We start from the raw sequence: 23,337 nt of genomic DNA, 5'->3' as shown, positions 1-23,337 counted from the left end.
GGTACTTTTAGTTTTTTTATTTTACAATTCCTTCTGTACAATCCTATTGTGAATCAGATTATAACTGCAAAATTTAATTTAGCTAGAAATGATTAAAATTTTTAAAAATGTGTGTGTTTTTGTTTGTTTAGAGCTAGAAGATGTAGAGCTTTTGGCTAAATGTTGCATAAAAATGGTTGACCATCCTAAATTTGAAATTAGGGCAAACTTCAAAGAAATAAAATTGAGGGTTTAAGTAAAATAGAAATCCAAATTTTTACTTTGCTTTTTTGATACTTTCTTCAGAGCCACCACTATTATAGGATTTAAAAATAAATAAGGGGATGATAAAATTTTTACACAAATAATATTATATTAATATTTACCTGGAATGTGAATTCCTGACTCACAGTCGTTTTAGAGGTTTTGGATTTCACACTTGTGGCATGATTTAATTGGTGTGATTTAACCTATATTCTAATGTAAGACTTACATCATTCATTTAATAAATGAATGCATATTAAGCATCTACTATATGCCTGAAATTATGTAAGGCATTGGCTATCAAGAGGAATACTTTAGTACTTATAATACAGTACCTGTGGAAAAAGTAAAATAAGTAGTCACCAATTTTTTATGCATAAAATATGTATATGAAATATTTTCTATTACCATTTTTATGTCATATTTTAATAATGTAATCTATAATGTTCTCTACTGATTTTTATCTGCATTCACTGAATAGAAAGAATATTAAAAAGCTTGAAATTAAAAAAAAAGAGCTTGAAACTAAAGCTCACATTTAGGAATTCCCTGGAAGTTCAGTGATTAGGACTCTGTGTGTCCACTGCAGGGGGCACAGTTCAAGTCCTGGTCAGGGAACTAAGATCCTGTATGCCACACAGTGTGGCCCAAAACAAAAAACCCTATATTTAATGATCATTTAATAACTTTTTAGTTATTGCAGAAAGAAGACTAGCATAAAGAGCATAAAAGATGCAATCTTTTCATTCAAAATAAAAAAATCTCTAAAAAACTGCGAAATACTTCTTCCATACTATTTATAATTGCCACAAGAACCTCATAAGAGGGCATTTCCAACACAAACAACACACAACATTTAGACCACGATGTGACTGATTAATGTAGGAGCCACGGCACTGAGCTCACGCCTTCAGCAATGGCCAGCTGCACACCTGCCACTGACAAGGGCTGTGCTTTCCAGTATCGAAGAAGAAAAAATGAAAATTGAGGGAGGATCTTACACTACACTAAACTGTAAAAGCGTTTGGGAGAAATTATGAAACAATCCGTATAACATTTTCTTTAAAGGGGAGGGTGATGGGGGAAGAACTGTCAGCTGTAAAAGAGGAAGGCTGGCACGCATGTAATTGAACACTCATGGTGTTGTTTGTTATGGGGTCTTCCTCTGACACATGAGCAGACATCAGAGAAAATAAAACTGGGCTGAGCTCTGCTTGAACACAATATGTTTTCTAATTACAGAAATCTCAACTGTATGGTAGTCACCGAGTAAACCAGAGTTGTTACTTAGGGTAGAAAGAATAGTCTGAGATTTGCACCGAAATGGAAAGTTTTCTTTACTTACTGGAAGACCAAGGGGTCCTCTGTCACCCTTTTGACCTGGTTCACCCTTCAATCCTTTAACACCATTTAACCCTGGTTCACCCTAAATGCAAAAGCAAATGCCAATTTTGGTTGCTATCATGGGTGTTTCAACTGTGAGAGAAGAGAGCCAGTCTCTGACACGGTTGCAGATTCCAGTTTTAGGTAACAGCAGAGTCAGGCTAGATTTGTCTTGCACCAGTTCGAAACGAATTTAAAAAATGCAAAAAATGGACAAGCTGGAATTAAATAATTTTCTAGGAAGCAAAATTCCTTAGAAAATCTGCTCCTTATGGCCAAAAAAGTATATGGCTGAGCTCCAATATTTTCAGTTTTAGTTCAAGGAAATTAGTGTTATGCTACATTGTTCTGACCAAGCAAATCAAAACAGTCAGAGTAGAGGATGCGCAAGGATGTTCAGCAGGAAAGAGCCACTCTGCTGGAATAGAAAACTGGAATATGCAGGACAGTGTTACAAACGAATATTTTAAGCCTTTAAGCATTTTGTCCAGGGGATTGTGATAAATGTAGAGGCCAATGTTTGAAGTAATGCCATTTGGTGACTCCTCATTCATGGACATTGCCAAGTCAGGCCCCTATGTGGATTAATCGATAGGATAGACAACAAATAGCCAACCCTGGAAGAGAATGTGAAGATCACAAAACTTTTATGGGTTTTACTAACCATAAATAGAGTAGAAAAAAATAGTTAATAAATTAATAAATAGTTAGAATATTCTAAACATTTAGAATAATTAGTTAAAATAAATAATAATTAATAAATAAATAGTTAGAATAAAGGAGGTTTGAAGTTAACTTAATGTGACATTATAAAAGTCATGAAAAGTGATAAATTCTCAACTCTGTTTTTAAAAATCTAAAAATGCAATACACTCTTTTCTATTAGCAGCAGCATGTTAGAAATAGAATTGTGACCTGTCCACTTTTCACCTTTTAAGTATAGATACTAATTTAATCATAAGATCTTGAAAGACTTGAGAAAGAAAGATGGTTTCATTTTCAAATGGCTTATACAATCTTGAGTGGTGGGGGTGGGAGAGGGGAGAGATTATGCCTGCATGGCAGGAAGGATTATTAACCTGGGCAGTATTTCTCCCCTATTTGCCTGAAGATGAAAGTCAGTGCAGTGCTTGGTAAAGAGTCGAGGGCCCCCCCTAGGCCACAGTAGCACGATATTGTTAATAGGAACATTAACATTAATATTAATGATATTGTTAATAGGAACATTAACATTAATATTAACGATATTGTTAATAGTAGGAATGATATTGTTAATGTCCCCCAGGTAATTCTCCTCATCAGGAAATTCTAGGGAACAGTGAGCCAGACTCATCCATGGAACCGTGCTCTATATTTGAACTTTCAAAGGGGTCACAAAATAATATAGACCTTGGCATGACTTAGTGGATTCAGGCAGTTCTGAGATAGGAAGTATGATCCTGTGACTGTCACAGAGCTAGAATCAATGTGAGATTAAAGCCAAGGCTCAGCAATCAATGTCAGTTAACTGACTGAAACTTGAGATTCATGGCTTTGCATGTGTGCGGATTTTGATTTAGCAAGTGATCTTGAGATGATGACTAGACAGGGCAGCCTTGGTAAGCTATGAATTTCTTTGGTGAGGAATCACACATTGATAGCAGTGAGCATTAATTGAGAAGGTAGCCTACTGTTCAGTTGCTCAGTCATGTTTGACTCTATGCGACCCCACGGACTGCAGCATGCCAGGCTTCCCTGTCCTTCACTATCCTCCAGAGTTTGCTCAGATTCATGTCTGTTGAGTCAGTGATGCATCCAACCATCTCATCCTCTGTCAACCCCTTCTCCTGTTGCCCTCAATCTTTCCCAGCATCAGGGTCTTTTCCAGCGAGTCAACTCTTTCCATCAGGTGGCCAAACTTTTGGAGCTTCAGCTTCAGCATCAGTCCTTTCAATGAATATTTGGAGCTGATTTCCTTTTAGATTGATTGGTTTGATCTCCTTGCAGTCCAAGGGACTCTCAAGAGTCTTCTCCAGCACCACAATTTGAAAGCATCAATTCTTTGGTGTTCAGCCTTCTTTATGGTCCAACACTCACATCCGTACATGACTACTGGAAAAACCACAGCTTTGACTATTTGGACCTTTGTCGGCAAAGTGATGTCTCTCCTTTTTAATACACTGTCTAGGTTTGTCATAGCTTTCCTTTCAAGGAGCAAAGGTCTTTGAATGTCATGGCTGTAGTCACTGTCTGCAGTGATACTGGAGCCCAAGAAAATAAAATCTGTCACTGCTTCCACTTTTTCAACTTCTATTTGCCATGAAGTGGTGAGACCGGATGCCATGATTTTAGTTTTCTGAATGTTGAGTTTCAAGTCAGCTTTTTCACTCTCCTCTGAACCTCATCAAGAGGCTCTTTAGTTCTTCTTCACTTTCTGCCATTAGAATTGTATCATCTACATATCTGAGGTTCTTGATATTTCTCCTGGCAATCTTGATTCCAGCTTGTGATTCATCTAGCCTGGCATTTTGCATAATATACTCTGCAAATAAATTAAGTAATATACAGCTTTGTCATACTCCTTTCCCAATTTTGGGCCAAAAATTTCAACTCTGAACCTAAATTATAGTCCCAGATCTTTCACTTACTTAGCAGTGTAATTTAGGGAAAACAACCTAAATCTTCTGAGCCCATAGTTTAATATTTATAAAATCAAGGGGCTAGCACAGGTAATCTATATGGGGCTTTCAACCTTTTAATTCTCTGAAATCTATGATTTAAGTAACAATTGAAGTTAAGTGTAAGCAAAGTAAATAACTGCATTGTAGATATCAAAAGGATCTTGGGCATCTATTAATTTAATGGTGATGGGGTAACTGAATGACTCATAGAATTAAAAATGATCTTGGTGGCTTTGGCCTGAGTCATTACAATTAATCTGGTCCTTAGCAGTACCTTAAAATCCAAAGAGAGACCAAGAGAAGGAAATAGTATTTAGTCCAGTGTGAGAAGAGAGATCCAAGGAGGTTAGATAAGTACTAAGACAAAGCTGATAGATAATCTCTCTCTTTTGACCCCTACAACAGTGCCCTTATCTTAAACAATAATTCATGCCACTGAGACACTGTCACTCATTGGCCTTACCAGAAGGTAAAGTATTTTAAGAAGAATAAAGAGGCATGAACTTTTTCCTTTCTTGGCTGAGTCACCTACTTTACCTCAAAAAGGAAACTCAGGTTTCTGGAGTCAGAGCAATCCCTGTACCACCCCGAAAGTGGGGTGGGCCAGAGGGAATCCTCAGAAGAGACAGTGGGCTGCCTATGGGCTTTTCGACTCAGTGCCAACGTTGCATTTATGTGTTCCCCCAACCCATCTCCACTAAATGCATCAGCTCACTACTGAGGAGCTGTCAAGAGTCGTGAATCTTCTTTCAAGCAGCCTCGCATGCATGCATGCATGCTAAATCGCTTCAATCATGTCCAACTCTTTGTGGCCCTATGGACTATAGCCTGCCAGGCTCCTCTGTCAACAGGATTCTCCAGGCAAGAATACTGGAGTGGGTTGCCATTCTCTTCTCCAGGGGATCTTCCCGACTCAGGGATTGAACCCAGGTCTCCTGCATCACAGGCAGATTCTTTACCATCGGAGCCACGAGCGAAGCCCCCAAGCAGCCTTGAGGACTAGCTAAATTTTTCTGTTCAGAACAAAGCATCAAAACAGGAGTGCCACAACAGCTGACATGTAGTGGGTGTTTATCAACAGCTGCACAGACCTTCTGCTAAGTGTTCTGTAATCACACCTCATCCAATCATCACAACACTCTGAGGCAAGTTAACTCCTCGAGTAAAGGAAGGATTAGAGAGGGGACATAATCTGCCCAAGGTGACTCATGGCCTGTCAGTGACAAAGCTGAGATTAGAAGATGGGTCCTTATCCCAGACGCTCGCTGGAAGAAGTCTGTCTCATATTAATCCTCCAAGGTGTCTTCTTGGTCTACACGAAGGCAAAGAACACATCTTCATCCATCTTCACGATTTGACCTGCACTAATTCTGACAAGGAAGGGCTATCCTCCATTGTTCTCTTGTTAGGTCAAATGTAGAATACATGTATGTGATGTAATCTTCTCAGTATAGCACACTTGATATGCCCTACCTCATTATACACTAGTGACTTACAGGGAAATGCAAAATTAAGATGCTGGACAATCAAAGCATTTAGATGCAGTACTGCTATTATGACAAATAAGAAGTATCAACCAATACCATCTGAATATATAACTAGAGACACCATACTAAGAAAGAGCATCTGGACTAGTCTCAGAACCTCATCAGATTCACTTTTGTTTTCCTTTTGGAATGTTGATTTTGAGTATAATATTGTGATTAGTAACTTAAGAAACTGACATAGTGACAAGGAAAAAGGCAAAATGAGGACTAATTAATCTCCAGGTGATATCACTTAAATTTGTGGCAAGTCATTCCTTGTGAAATTTAAACATCTGGATACTTAAAGGCTTAAAGATTATCAACATTACTTGACAAATAAATAAGACAGGACAGGCATGCGTCTGTCATGCTTCTCCATGATTAACAATGAAATAGAATCAAACAAACAAGGGATTTGTTGGATTACCTTTGGTCCAGGAAGCCCATGGGGTCCCTGAAAACGGAAAACACAGCTTTTAATTAAGAACTGAATCACTGTTTCTCAGCAGAAGTGACTATTATATGAAGTAACAAAAGAGATGTAAAACAAGAATCTTGTTTGATCTACAGCTAGAGGCAGGCCAGTGGGTATTAACACTCAGTGAAAGTTCCTTCCAGCTCGTGGACAGCTCTGCAATAGGAAATACATTAATAGCAATTCTTTCTGCTGAGTATCTCTGACAGGGAGAGGGGAATCTGCCAGGGTTACAAGGGAGGGAAAAAAACACCCAGAAAAAAGTGTTTGTGAACCCATACTACTTCTATTTCTCAAATTCCTATTTGAAAAAAATCTAGGTGGACTATGTGAGATACATTATGAATTTATATGAAATAGAGGTCAACCTTAAAAGACAGAAATTTGCCAAAAATACATTTGGAACTCTTAAGTATCAGTAGAGGAGATCTTTTCAATTATTAACTCCTCTAACCTCAAGGTTTTGAAAAATCTAGAGGAGGAAGAAAGTGAGGAGACTGATAGTCAAGTTTGGAACCCTGTTGGATCATTTCTTTAATTTAAGGCTAAGAAAAGGATTCTAGGAGAGGAGTGCTAAACATTGGTATTTAGAATGCATTTATTTTTACAAAGATGAATTATTCAAGGCTCAAATGTAATAACTCTTGAACAATGGAAGGAAGTCATAACACATCCATAGTCAGGGCTTTTCCCATGTATTTTGTGGAAAATCTAAATATAGAGACTAATTAGCTAAGCTAAATTAACTAAATAAAGGTTACTGTGGATTGCTTTAAATTTCAAGTCATTTAAATAAACTATTTGGAGACAGGAGTATTTAAATACTTGTCAGCAAAATCGTACAAGAGGAAAAAGTTTTTTTTTTTTAAATCAAGCAATAGATAGATTTGTTATACATGTCTACTTTGGAATAACATTTTCCTTTTGAATAAGTTGTGCATAAACATTTTCAGGAAGTGGTCATCTTATCAAGTATTATTTCATTTTAGAAGTGGTTTTAAATTCCTTTAAACTAATTAATTTTGTAATTTGAACGGATATAGCATTTTAAATTTAATTTTCTAACAAAGTGGTGGGAGTACAGAAAAGCCAAAGGTATGCCATTTTCTTGATTCTTAAGGAACCGTTTAGGTTTATAAAAATATGGTTAATTATAACTGTTTTGTGGTATGAAATAGAAACCCAGTAGATGATTGGGATCTGGTGCTATGCTCTGTGGTTTAGACCATTCCAATGATGCTCTTTCTTGGAGCACAACTGGAGTAAAGAGAGACTGACACATTGTTTAATCTCCGGGGTTGAAGACATATGGTTTATTGAGTCACCTTCAAGATGAATGTGACCTAAGAGGCTGCCTGACTTGTTCCCAATCCGTCCCAGTCAAAAGCATTTGGAGCATTCTGCCTTCTAGTTTCAGCCTTAATACAACAGTCATTAGGTAGACATTTGGAGAATTATGCTGCCTTAATGGCTACCTTCTTCACCGAACATGAATTCTATGAGGACACAGTCATTTCTCCACTGGTCACTGAAAGATATCTGCAGTGAACACTGTATTTGCCAAAGCACGTAAAAAGGGAAAAGAAAAAGATCCAACAATATATTAACATATCATGTGTAGAAGTGAGCTTCTGTTTTCATACTGTTTTATAAATGTTCTTATTGAATATTTCATTAAAGGGTCACAACCCTCAAAGTTGGTTCAGTTCAGTTCAGTTCAGTTCAGTCGCTCAGTCGTGTCTGACTCTTTGCGACCCCATGAATCGCAGCACTCCAGGCCTCCCCGTCCATCACCAACTCCAGGAGTTCACTCAGACTCACGTCCATCGAGTCAGTGATGCCATCCAGCCATCTCATCCTCTGTCGTCAGAAACATGGAATTCCCTGGTGGTCCAGTGGTCGGGACTCTGAGCTCTCACTATCAAGGACCCAGGTTCAGTCCTTGGTCAGGGAACTAAAATCTCAAAAGTCATGTAGGGTTCAGACCCCTCTCTCCCACCAAAGTTTGTTAAAAAACATTCATTAATAGCTATAAATATTAAACTTGTTACGGTATTAATGGCCTAGAACAGTGATTGGTTAAAATGATTTTTCAGTGTTCATACTATGCGAAAGTGAAGGGTTAGTTGGTCTGTCGTGTCCAATTCTTTGCAACCCTATAGACTATAGCTGCCAGGATCTTCTGTCCATGTAATTCTCCAGGCAAGAATACTGGAGTGGGTTGCCCTTCCCTTCTCCAGGGGATCTTCCTGTTCCAGGGATCGAATGGGGGTCTCCCACACTGCAGATTCTGTGTGGTGTTAGTCACCAGAGAGGGTACAGTAAAACTTGCTGAACCTATTTCTTCAGATTTCCTATCGCAAAACTCCCCTACTGCTTTCCAACAGATATGGTTGGGACAGTGAAAGACAACACGGTAAAATCAGAACAACACCTCCTATTTTCCGCCTGGGAAGTACCAGATACAAGCTGGCTGTTTTGAGGGATGAGTTCATGCTTTCTCTGGAGGTATGCTCTTAAACAAATGATTCCATTTTGGAGAGAAGGGAAACTTACCATGGGGCCTGGTGGGCCGTGGGGACCTGGTGGGCCTGGTGGGCCTATGACCTGCATGTCAGGAAAATAAATATAGATTTGGTCACTTCATTTAGATAAGGCAGTTAGGCTTGAGTCTCAAGCTAGGGCTCTGCTCAGGCCATTAATGGTTGCAGAGGAAGGATACTGGAAGAAGTAATGTGCTTGATTCTGTACATTTGGAAATTCCTTTGTGAGAAAAAAAAAACAAACTTAAAAAAAAAATACAATTGTTCTACAAAAGCCAGAATAAATCAAAAGCACATTAAAAGAAAAGGAAGCAACTGATTACCAAGAAATGCTATAATGCTACAACCACATTCAAACTTTCAAATATTTCACTAAGCTCTGGAGAGAAAAAACAAGAAAAAAATGTAGGTTCTATGTGCACAGAGCTTGACCCACAAGCATCGTGGGAAAACCACTGATTTTCTCCTCAGGATTAGACAGTCCTCTGAAAAATTGCTTCAAACTCAGACCTCTGAGACACTTTTGTCTCTCCCTGTACAAGGCTGACAGATATTTCTTGTATAGCTTGACAGACCAAGAGGATCATGGTCTTTCTACTGTTGATAAGCCATCTGGCACGGGTTGAAGTTGGTAAATAACTGGTCCATTTCAGGGTTTTTCGGGAACCATGAACGTTGAACCACCACGGACTTACGGAAGGGCCCTGTGGACCTGGCAATCCCGAGTCTCCTTTTTCTCCTTTCATTCCATTGGCACCCTACAAATAACCATTAAGAGTGGAGCCGGTCAAGTTACTTGCAAAGTATAAGGAACAGCTGAATTTTCTCCCCAAATCCATCATCCTCTTGAAATTGTTATAATATCATGCAACATGATATGTAAGACAAGGATTTATCTTCTTGCATTTTAGTTTCAAGCTAAGCAGCAAACTTCCTCAAATCCCTAGGATTGTGGATGATTTCTGAAATAAACTATAAGGTAAATAAAAACTAAGTTATGCTTGATGGGTTAAATTATACATTGCTAAATATGTCCTATTCTAACATATTTTAATGGTGGTGCTGACTTTAAATAGCAGTCTTTTAGTTTTCACTGACATTTATGCATTTCCTAGTTTTAAAAAATGATCTAGGGCAGTGAGGTTTTCTATATTTTTTTCCTGTATTTTTCTACATTTACATCTCCAAATTCTCAGCAAATATTATGGGGAAAACCATAAAAACATCACCCCATAATACTGCACACATTAGGAGAACACTTTCTATTGTAATTTGTTTTTAATTATTCTGTACTTTTTGGTTTTAAAATTATGATTTATTTAAAAATGATTGGTTACACCTTATGTTAATGACCAACTCTATTTATTTTACTATCTTCTAGTGAAAATCAAGAAAACATAAAGGTTTATTTTGTAATTCATTTGGTTAGATGCTTTAAAACTTCTTCCAGTGCCTTAGTTAATTAGTCGTAGTAATTAACCAAAAATACCTCAAATATTAAAAATAAAAACATTATATAAATCATTGGATGAGACTGCAGCTAATAATACAACTATTTTCTGATTATTTGATTTATCTCAATATGAACACATCTTTAAGAGTATAAACATACCGGTAGTCCAGGAAGTCCAATTCCTCCTTTTTCACCTGGCATACCTGGGTCCCCCATGTCTCCCTTTGAGCCTTTGAGTCCCTACAAATGACACGGTTTGCACTTAAGAATCATACTGACCATCGATGGTTACATAGTAGGGAAAATGGAATTCCAGATCAATTTTGTCAACAAATGGACCCTATGCTGAGATGATTCTGATTTTCATTTTTAGGTAGAGTTATCTCTTACAGCAACCTTCTACATTAATCACTATAATTTCCCCTTGTAATGGAAGAGATTAAATTCTACTGCTTAGGCCGTTTAAGTATGAAAAGCATAAGCATAAGTGTTGACATCATTTCTTCTGATTCCACATTTTCACCTGGTAGCTACTTCTATGTCATCAGTCCTGAAAACAACTTAATGGACTTAACGCATAACAGAACAGTACACATTTTGAACCAGGACCTAGTGTTATAGTAAGAAAGGTACAAATGAGTTTCTCCCATCTCCATTCATTATACATCCCCTATCCTTCCTTAACTGTAGGCAGAAGTTCCAGTCACCAGCTTTCAATGGTTCAGTCCACAGACTGGGAGATCACTCATTACACACTCATGTTCAATTAATGCTTAGAAATACTTCCACTTTGTATTCTTATTTTGTTCTCATGACATCTCTCTGAGGTGATCCAGGATGTGATTTTTATTCTTGTTTTACAGTGAGGAAATAGATATATGTGGATTCTGAAGGCAAACATAGGACTTTTTCAATGCTAAGGCTGAAATTAATGTACATCATTAAGCATTTTTATCCAAGGAGGCTTACTTCACTATGACCAGATGGCCCACTCTTCAGCAGAGATGATCATAGCTATTTCAGTTATGATTATAGGGCTTCCTGGTTGCAATAACCTGTCCAACTTTTCTGTACTAAAAACTACTTAAGGATAGGAAGGTTCTTTTCTTGTTACTTATACCTATTTCATAGCACCTACTTTAGAGTCATCTATTAGGAGGACGGGTGGGTACCTAAATAGATAGATGGATCTTAAAGCTGGTTGATTTTAGGAATCTAGTAATAGCAGCAGGATAGCCAACCCAATGGACCTAGTATAGAAGATTTTGTAAAGCCTGTAGAAAAAAATTCAGCTATTGTATGTGTAGGGATGTCTATGTAGTATATCATAATATATATCAAATTATTTATAATGATTAACTGGGGAAAAACCACTGCGTTTTTAAATGCTAATGTGATCTCCGATGGATACAGTGGATCATCTAAAGTCTTTTTTTAGCTACCACATGTTAATTTAGTGTGACATTATATGATTTCAATATACAACTCATATTAAAATAACTCTTCTCTTAATTTACTTATCTAATACAATCTTCTGAGGAGTTTATTCCACAAGCTGTATAAATAATGTCCTTGATTTCTTATGATCTTCTTGATTTTAGTCATTTCTTGAGTAAATTATGGAAGCCCAGAAAACATCAGATATCTTGAAACTAATTCTTGTGCTTAGACTCTCTAAATATTGAATATTGTCCACATTTGCCTTGTCAGATTCATTTCTTTCAGGGGTGAGCAAACCATGGCATAGGGCCAAATTCAGCTCAGAAATTGTTTTTGTACAGGCTGAATGTTTAAAATAAAATTTAAAAATTTGATAGAGAATGTATATGGTCTGTAAAGCCTAAAACATTTACTCCCTGGTCCTTCATCAAAAATGTTTGCCAATCTCTGTGTTAGGGGGAAACCCTCAGAGATACTGTCATATTCTACAAAACTACAAGTGTCCTGCTTGTTTCTGTCTCTTCTAATGATCTAGAAAATTTGGTGTAATCTTTATTTGGGAAAATAAAACAATATCAAAATAACATGTGTAAGCAACATCTAATTTTGTAAAAACTACAGTCACAGATTTAAATCTTAAATTAATTTGTATTCACTGATAAGAATTAGATAATTCTTACTAAATTGGTAATGATCTTACAAGTCTAATAAAAATTCATATGTCATTGGTAGATTGATCAGAGTTTTTAAGACAAATCTAAGGTATCATATAACTTGCATGTTTCTACAAAGAAAAGCAATGTCCAGTTAAAACTAATTGCTTTTTAAAGTTAATGTCATCTCTAGAACAGAAGGTAAAAAAGAGAATATTATATATCAACAATGTCTTCAAACCTATAATAAAAGGTTTAAATGCTTTATATTATATATATATAATAAATGCTTTAAATGACAGTGTAAAGCTTTGAAAATTACCTGCTCTCCATCAACTCCTGGGACTCCTGGAGATCCTGGCTCTCCCTGTTAAGATAAAAATTAATGGCTAGCTTCTTCTTTATTATTGGTAGCATACTACACTAAAAATGATGCAAAAAATGATGCTAGCTGGTAACAGTACAATTTAACTTTTCAGCAAATGCATCCTAACTTGAATATGTTATTACATCATACCGCATCATTACACAAAGTGAAATAACATTTTTTGAATATTATGTATAATAATATTTGTCTGTAGCTAAATAAGATCTAGCATTTTTAAAAATTTTATCCCCTCATATGCGATTCAGGCTAAAAAAATTGCTATCATTTGATGGCAGAGCATATCCTATAGCAACAACCTATATGCCTCAATTAATTTTTTTCTCCTTAAAAAATCTGCATGATGTCTCTTATTTTCAAATTTGAGAAAAGAGCAAAACCATAGCAGTTAACTTAAGAAAAAATAACATGCAAAGCCACATACATTTATAATATTTCACCTGACATTGTTTGAACAGTGAATACAAATTCATAATGATTGTGAATGTGCTATTTCCAGATAAGCCTCACTGAAGGATATCATAAATCAGATAATATCTTAATCCACAGAAAATTACTTTGGGATCAATTCAATTTCCTATACTATGCTAGGAATGAACTAAAGTTACTATTCATATTATGATTTATTAGAACCCTTGACAAACCTCAAATACATGGATTTATTTTTCTTAACTGAAGATGTTCCATTAAAAACAAATTTAAACAACATGCTGGAGATTTATTCAAACAACAAATGTCCAGTCACCTTTCAGTCAGAAACGTACTGAACAAGCAAATTCTTTGAAAGATAAGATATTATATCAATGGGTCATTTAGGTAGATCCCATTATAAATATCTCTGATTTCCACATCATGGAAACTTTGTAAAACGAGTTCTTTGGAGTGAGTGAATGGTTTGCCTTACAGACAGATTTCCAAGGAAGCTGACTTGAGGCTGTTTTTCTAGAAAGCCTTGTTTGGTGATGTTATAAACCACAATATAAACCACAATATGAAATGGTTGGAGCTTCTTTCCCTGGTAAAAACTTTAAGAGCTGTTTGGTCATAGTGTGAAATTTGATCCTTCCAAATGTTAAAGGAAGGCATGACAAACAAATGAAAAAAAGAAAAACACTTTTTTCTTCCTTTAAATTCTAGATTTCCTGCTCTTTGTGGTAGTGGCAAAGTTTATTTTGCCACAAACAAGTCTGCTGAGGTTGGCTGCAACTGGTTAAGCCCTAGTCTCATGCAATCTGAATATCTGTCAGCACTCTGGGTTGGATAATGGTTGCTACGTTTTTCCTTCCAAACTGTGACTCACAAATGTTTAAAACAAAAATACAGTTCATGAATTATTTATCCTTCACCCACCAAATGTAGTTTGTAAAGAGTTATTTGTATAGGGCTTCCTAGGTGGAGCTAGTGGTAAAGAACCCACCTGCCAATGCAGGAGACATACGACATGGGGGTTCGACCCCTGGGTTGGGAAGATCCCCTGGAGAAGGAAATGGCAACCCATTCCAGTATTCTTGCCCAGAGAATCCCATGAACAGAGGAACCTGGAGGGCCACAGTCCACAGGGTTGCAAAGAGTCAGACACTACTGAAGCAACTTAGCTTGCACATTTGATATATAAGAAGTCAAACAGTCCTGGTTTGATAAAGAAAGGAGAAATACTAATTGACTTGGTTCACATTCAGTCTGAGGCTCTGAGTCCTGAGCAGGAATGAGTTTTATATTTGACTCACACTGCATTTGCTGACTCCAGTTCATAGGCACATCTCACTCCAATTATCCCAGCTTTATCAAGGGGAGCTCATGGAAAGCATCAAAGACTGTATCAGCTAACCCAGGATCCCAATTACAAGATGATTGTCAGTGTATGAGGTGGGCCAGCGTACCAGCAAGGTGGGAAGGCTAACAGGTAAGAGGTAAAGGAGGATGACTAACCCCGTCCCCACCCTACTTGTCTAGACATTCATTTGGCCAATTTCTGTTGCTTTCACTTTCAGTTCCAAGTAAATCTTGACCCCAAGGCAGAGAGCACACTTCCTATATGCTTCTTACCCAATGCACTTACTCTATGTACTAATAACTGTGCCTTTACCTTCCTTTCTCCATCCTTGAACTGACAGCTCCTTGATGAAACCCTTTATTATATCCTCCTATCTTTACTAGGTAATAGTACTTATCATGGAATAGAGGTCCACCAATTAATTATTGATTGATATGATTACTAAATGAATAGCAGTTGAATTATAAAAAACAGGGGATGTAGGTTTTAACAACATAGATTTCTTGGCTAGGTAGTCCTTCTTGCCTCTTTTGGGTCAAGTCCTTTTGGGCTTCTGCAGGCCTCTGAGCTACAAAGAAGAGTCAAGTCTCAAGTTTTTTGAAGTTTGTACAGAATAAGGCACACATTTAGCATTGAGGACAATTTGCTTCTGGAGACTTAGTCAAGTGAGGGGATAAAGCAAGGAACTCTGACCTTGGTTGACTCTACACAGAGAAAAAAGGAATCTGCAGATTTTCTTTTAGATTTTCTAGTCTAGCTCACCAAGATATTAAAGAACAGGGACCCAATGACTTTCGCATACCATATCAAATACTGCAATGGGATTGCAGATCATGAATTTATTTTATCAAAGAAGAGATAGACTATTTTAATTTAATGACATAAACCACTCTGTATGTCATGATTGTCACCATCTCTTCAAGGAACCTCTAGATGCACGTATTATTTAAGTTCTATTTCTTTAAAAAAATGTTTCTTGTCTCTAAAATAACTGAAACAACCTATATTACAAAAATTACAAACTATACTATCAATATTTTAAATAAATTGTGTAATTAAATCTGAAAGTTTAATTTATTTTTGTAAATTTAGTGAATTATATTAAATATTCAAATCTAGAAAAAAAAATAAAGAAAAGGGATTCAGGTCAACTTGTTTACCAGGAATATAGGCTGTATATTATTGGAGCATTTTTTTGTGTTATATCTCTTAGGGACCAGAATGTGGTGGAGAAATAAAAAGTAAAAAATCCCCAAACGTACATTAATGTTATACATGAAATCTGTTTGAAATTAGAGTCTATGTTTTAAATATATCTCACATAGCCAAGGACCTTAGTAATATTTTACTCTGTATTCCTTTTTCTAATAGAAAAAATAATTGTTTCTATGTGCTAGTTTTCTGTTTTTAAGTATCTTGAAACGGAAAAGTACAAAAACTGATGTGTGCATTTGCGTGTGAGTGTGATAGATTTTGCAAATAAACTGCCTTATGAGGCATAAATAAAAGATGGATTTTGACACCACTTGAATCATCTACAAAAAACCCAATGACAAAAGTCATATTTCAACATATGTAGTTCAGTCCTGAAAAGACAGAATTGCTGGCCATGTGTTAACTGATTGAGCATGGCTGAATAAGCTTTAGTTCGCAGAGAAAAAGTTAATGCTACCAATAAATTTTTGATATAATCAAGTAATTTTATTCCTTCTGTTTATAGTTGGTATGGGATTTTCCAGACAAGAGGACTGGAGTGGGGTGCCATTGCCTTCTCCAGGTATGTTTTATTAGATGAAGTTTAAATGGCAGAACAATTAAATGGATATACAGTATGTGTTGTCAACATGACTGAAAATTGTTTTTAAAATTATCATTTGTGAATGTGTCATGCTGAAGCTTTTCTCATTCTTTTTTACAAAGGCATTGAAGATAAGGATCTTATTTAATGTCAGAGCAAATCTTCCTTTAATCCTTCTTGATTTAAATGTTTGCCTTTTTTCCATATACCACATTAGGCGTTTCTTTACACTTACCATTTCTGTAAAACGTATTTCTCCTTTGTTGAATACTCTGTTTTTCTGAGTGTTCTCCCTCTAAACTTAATGCCATTTCTATTTCTTTCACTTCCTTCCTAATTTTTACTTTTTTCTGATTCCTCTTCCTTCAGTCCAGAACTCAGTTTCTATTTTCAGCTCTCTTAAGCAATATTGCTGATCTCAGCTCTTCCAGGATTTCATAAGACTGATTTTCAAAGACACATATATTTAATATGGATTCTCTGCACCATATATAGTAAATGGAAACAAATAAAACAAATAATAACCTTTGGCCCTTGTAGTCCTTGAGGTCCAGGTGGTCCAGGGGGACCCTAAATCCAGAAAAGACAAAGTTTTAAAAGATAGCAACTATCTGTATTAAAATATATGCTTTAAATAATAAGCACACTATACACTTCCCTAATTTCTATCATAATCAAATATCCTCCAATATTGATTTGCAAAGAGGAAACATTTACTGGTTACAGAATTATAAAAACTACCTAAATATATGCAAAAAAAACCACCCCACCATATTTGGGTTAAAATAATGCTCTCAAGTTGATTTGTAAGACAATGTAAAATCATTGCTGCCCTGTTCCACATTCATCTTTCAGGGTTGAATTAACTTCCTAATATTTCCTCTGTTTCTGAAACACTTCTCCCACCCGGCACAAACACTTTAATTTCCCGAACACTAAAGAACAAAGCTGTATTACTGAGATAAGACCAAAGACTTTTAAGAAAAATAGCAATAAATTTTTTCTTGACTTTTTTTTTTTTTTAACCAAGCAGACAAAGTGACTCAACTGGGGCAAATGTTGTAAAAGGTTATTGACATAAGAAAATATATTAACTATCAGATAAAAACAATGGTTACATTAGTACCATCATGACCGGCATGCATCAACACTGAATACAAAGTCACAAACCACAGAAATCATGCAATTGGAGTTACCGTGACTGTTAAGGTGGTAATCCTCTGTTGAGAAAATGTATTGATAAAGACAGTTACCTAATTGTGTGCCAAAGTACAGTAATACATTTCTGAAATAATCAACTTTTGGATTATGTTTTGGTAAGAACTGACAAGAAACTGAGAACATACCATCCTTTTTTTTTTTTCCTGATATTTTATTTATTTATTTTTTTTAATTTTAATTTATTTTTAAACTTTACATAATTGTATTAGTTTTGCCAAATATCAAAATGAATCCATCACAGGTATACATGTGCACCCCATCCTGATTGTAAAGATTTTTTTACAAATTATTTTTAGAATTTTGTTTAAAACCCTATGGATAAAGGAGAAAGAAAACGTCAAAAGTTTAATTCACTTGACTTAAATTATGAAGTAAAATAGTATGCACCTGTGGTTTGTCAGCATAACTGTGAGCTAAGAAACTCGGCTATTCATAAAAGCTCTATTTCTAGAGTACCTTGATTAGAGAAAATGAAATATCTAACTGTGTAAGTTATGCTTTTGTCTTTTAGTTTGTATCTTGTTTGTTGTATTATAATTAGCTTAAGTGTGTGTGTGTGTGTGTGTGACAAGACTAAGATAGGAACTGACATGGGATTCACCTTATTTCTTAAAGGGCTTGAATACTGTATCAAAATATATTCTATCAAAGTGTGAATCTCTAAAACAGCCAATCCCTAATCCACGAAATGTTTTTGTATTAAGATTTTCTAGTCCAAGTGTTATACAAAAACTTCTGTAAGGCACTTTTTTCTTTTCTTTTCTGCACCACTTTTCTTTTTTGCTGATTTAAAAAAGCTTTTTTTCTTAAAAATTATTTATTTTTGACTGAGCTTGGTCTTCACTGCGGTGCACAGGCTTTCTCTAGTTGCAGCAACCTGGGGCTACACACTAGTGGTGGCTTCTCATTGTGGTGGCTTCTCTTGTTGCGGAGGATGGACAGTGCTCGGGCTTATTGCCTGCTGAAGGTCTGTGCCACTTTATGGGATTTTAGAGGGGAGAACATTTTCTATTAGGAGCTCTGGTCCTAGAAAAAAACACTGTCCAGTTACGTGTGACCTTGTGAATATCAGTTTAACTCCATCCCTTTGTCTTCCACTACTCCATCAGTTCAGTTCAGTTCAGTCACTCAGTTGCTCAGTTCTGTCTGACTCTTTGTGACCCCATGGACTGCAGCACGCCAGGCCTCCCTGTCCATCACCAAGCACTACTCCAATCCATTATCTAATTCAAGGTGCTGTTTTTATTGTGTTGTAAAAAATAATTTTAACATTATCTATCTCAGTTCAGACACTTGAGTTTTTAGTGATATAGTGTCATCATATCTTAGAAACAATGTATTTATGCACACGTAGAGATGGTGCAAGTTTGTATTCTATGGTAAAATCAGTCATAGTCCTTATAGCTTCAGAGAGAACAGGGTAGGAAAAAACAACCCAGTAAGGTTTGCTTCTAAGGTAAAGGGCAAAATGGCCACAAACTGGGGGCAAAGTTATAAAAAAAATCAAGGTCCAGATTTTTATACCATCATATATATGTAACATAAGACACCACTTATTTTATACTTAAAGGATTTACCTAGGCCAAGAGTTGAATTTATGGTGATGAGAAAGCTACTTCTTAGCTCCCGTATATAGATGAGTCATTTTTAAAAGGCTATTAGAAAATTACTGAGCAGAAATAATTTCCTTGCCATAGCCTTCCAACTAAAAATTCTTTTTTTTAACTAGAAAGCAAATCCAGAAAAGCTTAGAAAGGGGAGTAGTTTAAAATTTGAACTCTCTGAAGTTTTCCAATCTGTGCCATACATGTTTCATTTTCCACCTAAATGCAAAACTAGTTTGTCTTTTTCTTTTAATTTAGGGATAACAACATGTTTTATAATGAATTGCATAAATAAAAGAATATTATTATTGGAACCTCAACTATTGAACAGATGGAGCTTAAATGACTTTGTTAAATAACTATATTTGTGAGACCTAAAAATTATACAGGGTAGTTTCCACCCAGTCAACAGAAGAATAAATGACAGAAAACTAAGCCAACTTCTCAAAACCATAATGTTACTGCCATCCTGAAGAACCAGTGTGTAGACACTCAGGGACTTCGCAAATATGTTGGCTCACTTTGGATTTCTTGTATATGGTTCCTCTAAGTTAACACAACATAAACTCAGCAGGGTTCTCTGCTGAACTTCAGTAATGATTTGAAAACCAGAATTTTGGGTAGTGATGGAGAAAGCCATGTCATTCTCTACTGAGTTGCGATGTGAAATGGAAGGCATGAGATAGAAAAGCTGTAAATTGGTTGACGGCTAGAAGGATGCTCGGTAATTTATTCTCTTAGATGCTAATGTGAATCGCTTTAAGATTAAAGGTTATTTTCTTTCATGGCTTATAATGAAGCAAGCTTAAAATCACCTCTGATTTACCCTAGAGAACAGGTTTAGTTTATATGGTGTTGAGAAATTTTAAAAGCTTCAGTTAGAGCTTTTAAGAGCTTTTAAATGAAAAGGTTTTGCTGCTAATTGTGGAAACATAACCACCTTAAAAAAAAAAAATGACTTATGACAAATGTCCATGTAAATATAGGCATACCTTGGAGATATTGCGGGTTAGGGTTTCACACCACTGAAATAAAGTGAATATTGCAATAAAGCAAGTCATACAAATTTTTGATTTCCCAGTGTAAGTAAAGTTATGTTTAAACTGTAATGCAGCCTATTAAGTGTGCAATAGCATTATGTCTAAAGAACAATGTACATACCCTAATTGAAAAATACTTTATAGCTCAAGGATATATTGTACCACGGCCAATATTTTATAATAACCATAACCTTTAAAAATGAAAAATCAGTGTATTGTTTACCTGTAACATATGTAATATTGTACATTAATTATACTTCAATAAAAATACTTTAACACTAAAAAATGCTAACTATCATCTGAACTTTCAGAGAGTCTTAATCTTTTTGCAACCGTAACATCAAAGATCACGGATCACAAGGAATTCCCTGGTGGTCCAGTGGGCTGGGGTTTGATCCGGTCAGGGAACTAAGATCCTGCAAGCCACGTAGCAGGGCGAGGAAAAAAAATCGCAGATCACCATAACAAATATAATCAAAATCAACAGATTTGCAATATTGTGAGAATTACCAAAATGTGGCAGAAAAACATGTAGTGAGTAAATCCTGTTGGAAAAATGGAGCCAATAGACTTGCTTGGCACAGAGTTGCCATAAACTTTCAATTTGTAAAAAAAAAAAAAAAGCAGTATCTTCAAAGTACAATAAAGTGAAGCATAATAAAAGGAGGTATGCCTGTAACAATTTTCAATAGAGGCAACATTAAAATTTTATATTTCTAGGGTGATATTTTATAACTATAATGTGCTCTTATTTATCTAATTACTCTAGAATTTTTTTTTTTTTTGCAGGCCTTTTTTTAAAGAGGAGGCGATAGTGACATAGAATTTGCAAAACTGTGACTATCCATCACTGGTTAGAGAACTAGAAGAACAAGTGTCTATTACTTCCTCTCAATCTAATGGCTATTTAATTTATTTATTAAGTACTCAATCTGCTAGAGTACTATATTGGGAAAACAAAGACATAGTTTTGAAGTGAAAAAATAACAATAAGTTATTTACAAGCACAATGCTTAGTTGCCTAAATAACTCCATAAGAATAATAAATCTTAAGGTTGAGACCAACCTAGACAGTATATTAAAAAGCAGACATTATTTTGCCAACAAAGGTCCATATAGTCAAAGCTATGGTTTTTCCAGTAGTTCTGTATGGATGAGAAAGTTGGGCCATAAAGAAGGCTGAGTGCTAAAGAATTGATGCTTTTGAACTGTGGTGTTGGAGAAGACTCTTTAGAGTCCCTTGCACTGCAAGGAGATCAAACCAGTTAAAACTAAACAAAATCAGTCTTGAAAGTTCATTGGAAGGACTGATGCTGAGCTGAAGCTCCAATACTTTGGCCACCTGGTGTGAAGAACTGACTCATTGGAAAAGACCCTGGTGCTGGGCAAGATTGAAGGCAGGAGGAGAATGGGGCGACAGAGGATGAGAGGGTTGGATGGCATCACCAACTTGATGACCATGAGTTTGAGAAAGCTCCAGGAATTGGTGATGGACAGGAAAACCTGGTGTGCTGCAGTCCATGGGGTCACAAAGAGTCAGACACAACTGAGAGACTGAACTGACTGAGTGAAGATTGAGACATAAACATGAACTAGTTGGTTGTGATGGATAGTGACTCGTTTACAGTCAAATAGAACTGAAGGTAAAAAAAGAAAGTGAGTGCACATTTCTTGTTTCATATCAAGATGTAGGTGTTAGATTTTTTTAAAAAGTACAGTGTATTCAGGCACATCAACAAAGAATATTCAGCTCCTAAAAAAAACTCTAAGTATAATATTAGATTTTATGGATCTTAGAAAAGATCCATTTAGAAACATTCTCATTTAACGATCAGATCAATGAAACATAATTTTGTGATTTCCCCAAAGGGACACACCTAGTTAATAATAGAGGGGAAATCAAAGCAGATTTTGGTTTTAGACTAAGGGTAGTTTGCTTCATGTCAAGCTCTTGTTCATGTAAAGGCTTTAAAACTCTTCCACAATTTTTCCATAAAATGGCCATGGCCAAAAACATTGGAGTATATCTTGGAAGATAAGAGAATGGATACCTCTTAAAGGTAGTTAAAAGAATCATGGTGCCACTGGAAGCAGTTCAAGGGAAATTGACAATATTGTTCAGAAAGTTGAAAATGTGTCCCTACATTTTATAAGTAAGAACTCTGACAACATAGTAGGTAACCAAAACTTCCTGTTCTTTTCTTTCTTTATACATGCAGACAGCAACTTCTGGGGAACAGGGGGGAATTTAGAAAGCATGTTCTAGAACTTGACAGGAGCCCAGAATCTACTGCTTGAGTCTAATCCACTTGTGCTGAGGAACACTCATGCAAGCTGTTGACTGAACACACTGCCCAAGGGATGTTTCTCCAAGCAGTAAGCATGCTTTTCTTTGTGCTTTACCAGAAGAAGAAAAGGAATGAAAAATAGGCTAAGCTGAAGACAGATTCTGTAAAAACTATGTAATAAATGCTTTATTAGTTAAAAATGACAGTTGTAACAAAGGATCCATAGAAGTGTAGTAGATCTACCATAATTTGGTAATGCTAGTGAAATCATATAGATGGAAAAAAATTCAAGCAAGAAAAATATTTAAAACAACTAATTTGACTTTCAAGCAGAAAAATGGATTGTGCATATGAACTAAGTATAATCACTAATTCAACCAATAACTTTATTTAATATTTACATTCCCAGACCTGGGTTGGACACATTGCGGGAGTCAAAATAACCATACAACAAGTCTTCTGTCAACAAGTAATTTACAATTTGGTAAGAGACAAGACTAAAGTAAATCAGGGGATTTGGAAGAATAATTTAATGTTAAACCACTTGGTCCTGACTGCTAATATTTAAAAGGATTCAGAGGAGGAACTTGTCTGGGTGGCAGCAGTGAATTGTTGAAGAGGATTTAGAGATGAATGAAAGGAAAAGATGAACCAGGAAAAGAAGGAGTGATTTTTATAGATATGATAACTATGTTGTGGAGAAATTAAAAAATCTGTATAGAAAAGACAGGGTTATAGGGCTTAAACATCAGATAGAGATGCTTAGACTTGATAGAGTAGGCAAGCGGGTCACTGAGGGTTCTGAGTAGATTGGGGTCATCAAAATAGTGATAATTTAGGAAAATCAGAAG

The 23,337-nt window shown here is 35.9% G+C and overlaps 1 protein-coding gene across 1 annotated transcript in view; it reads right to left on the bottom strand.

The window, feature by feature from the left end:
• COL25A1 (collagen, type XXV, alpha 1) overlaps positions 1-23,337 on the bottom strand; it is a 494,338-nt gene that overhangs the window by 10,458 nt on the left and 460,543 nt on the right. Inside the window, exons 24-30 of the mRNA XM_010858552.1 lie at positions 17,530-17,553; positions 16,859-16,903; positions 12,699-12,743; positions 10,443-10,523; positions 9,526-9,588; positions 8,844-8,894; positions 6,240-6,266 (exon numbers count right to left, since the gene is read on the bottom strand). Of these exons, the coding sequence (XP_010856854.1) occupies positions 6,240-6,266; positions 8,844-8,894; positions 9,526-9,588; positions 10,443-10,523; positions 12,699-12,743; positions 16,859-16,903; positions 17,530-17,553 (336 nt within the window). The remainder of the gene's footprint in view (positions 1-6,239; positions 6,267-8,843; positions 8,895-9,525; positions 9,589-10,442; positions 10,524-12,698; positions 12,744-16,858; positions 16,904-17,529; positions 17,554-23,337) is intronic.

The sequence above is a fragment of the Bison bison genome, unplaced genomic scaffold, assembly GCF_000754665.1.
Source record: "Bison bison bison isolate TAMUID 2011002044 unplaced genomic scaffold, Bison_UMD1.0 scf7180017864389, whole genome shotgun sequence".
NCBI lineage: Eukaryota > Metazoa > Chordata > Mammalia > Artiodactyla > Bovidae > Bison > Bison bison.
Note: the sequence above shows the minus strand (reverse complement) of the source record. Positions and strands in the feature narration are given on the sequence as shown.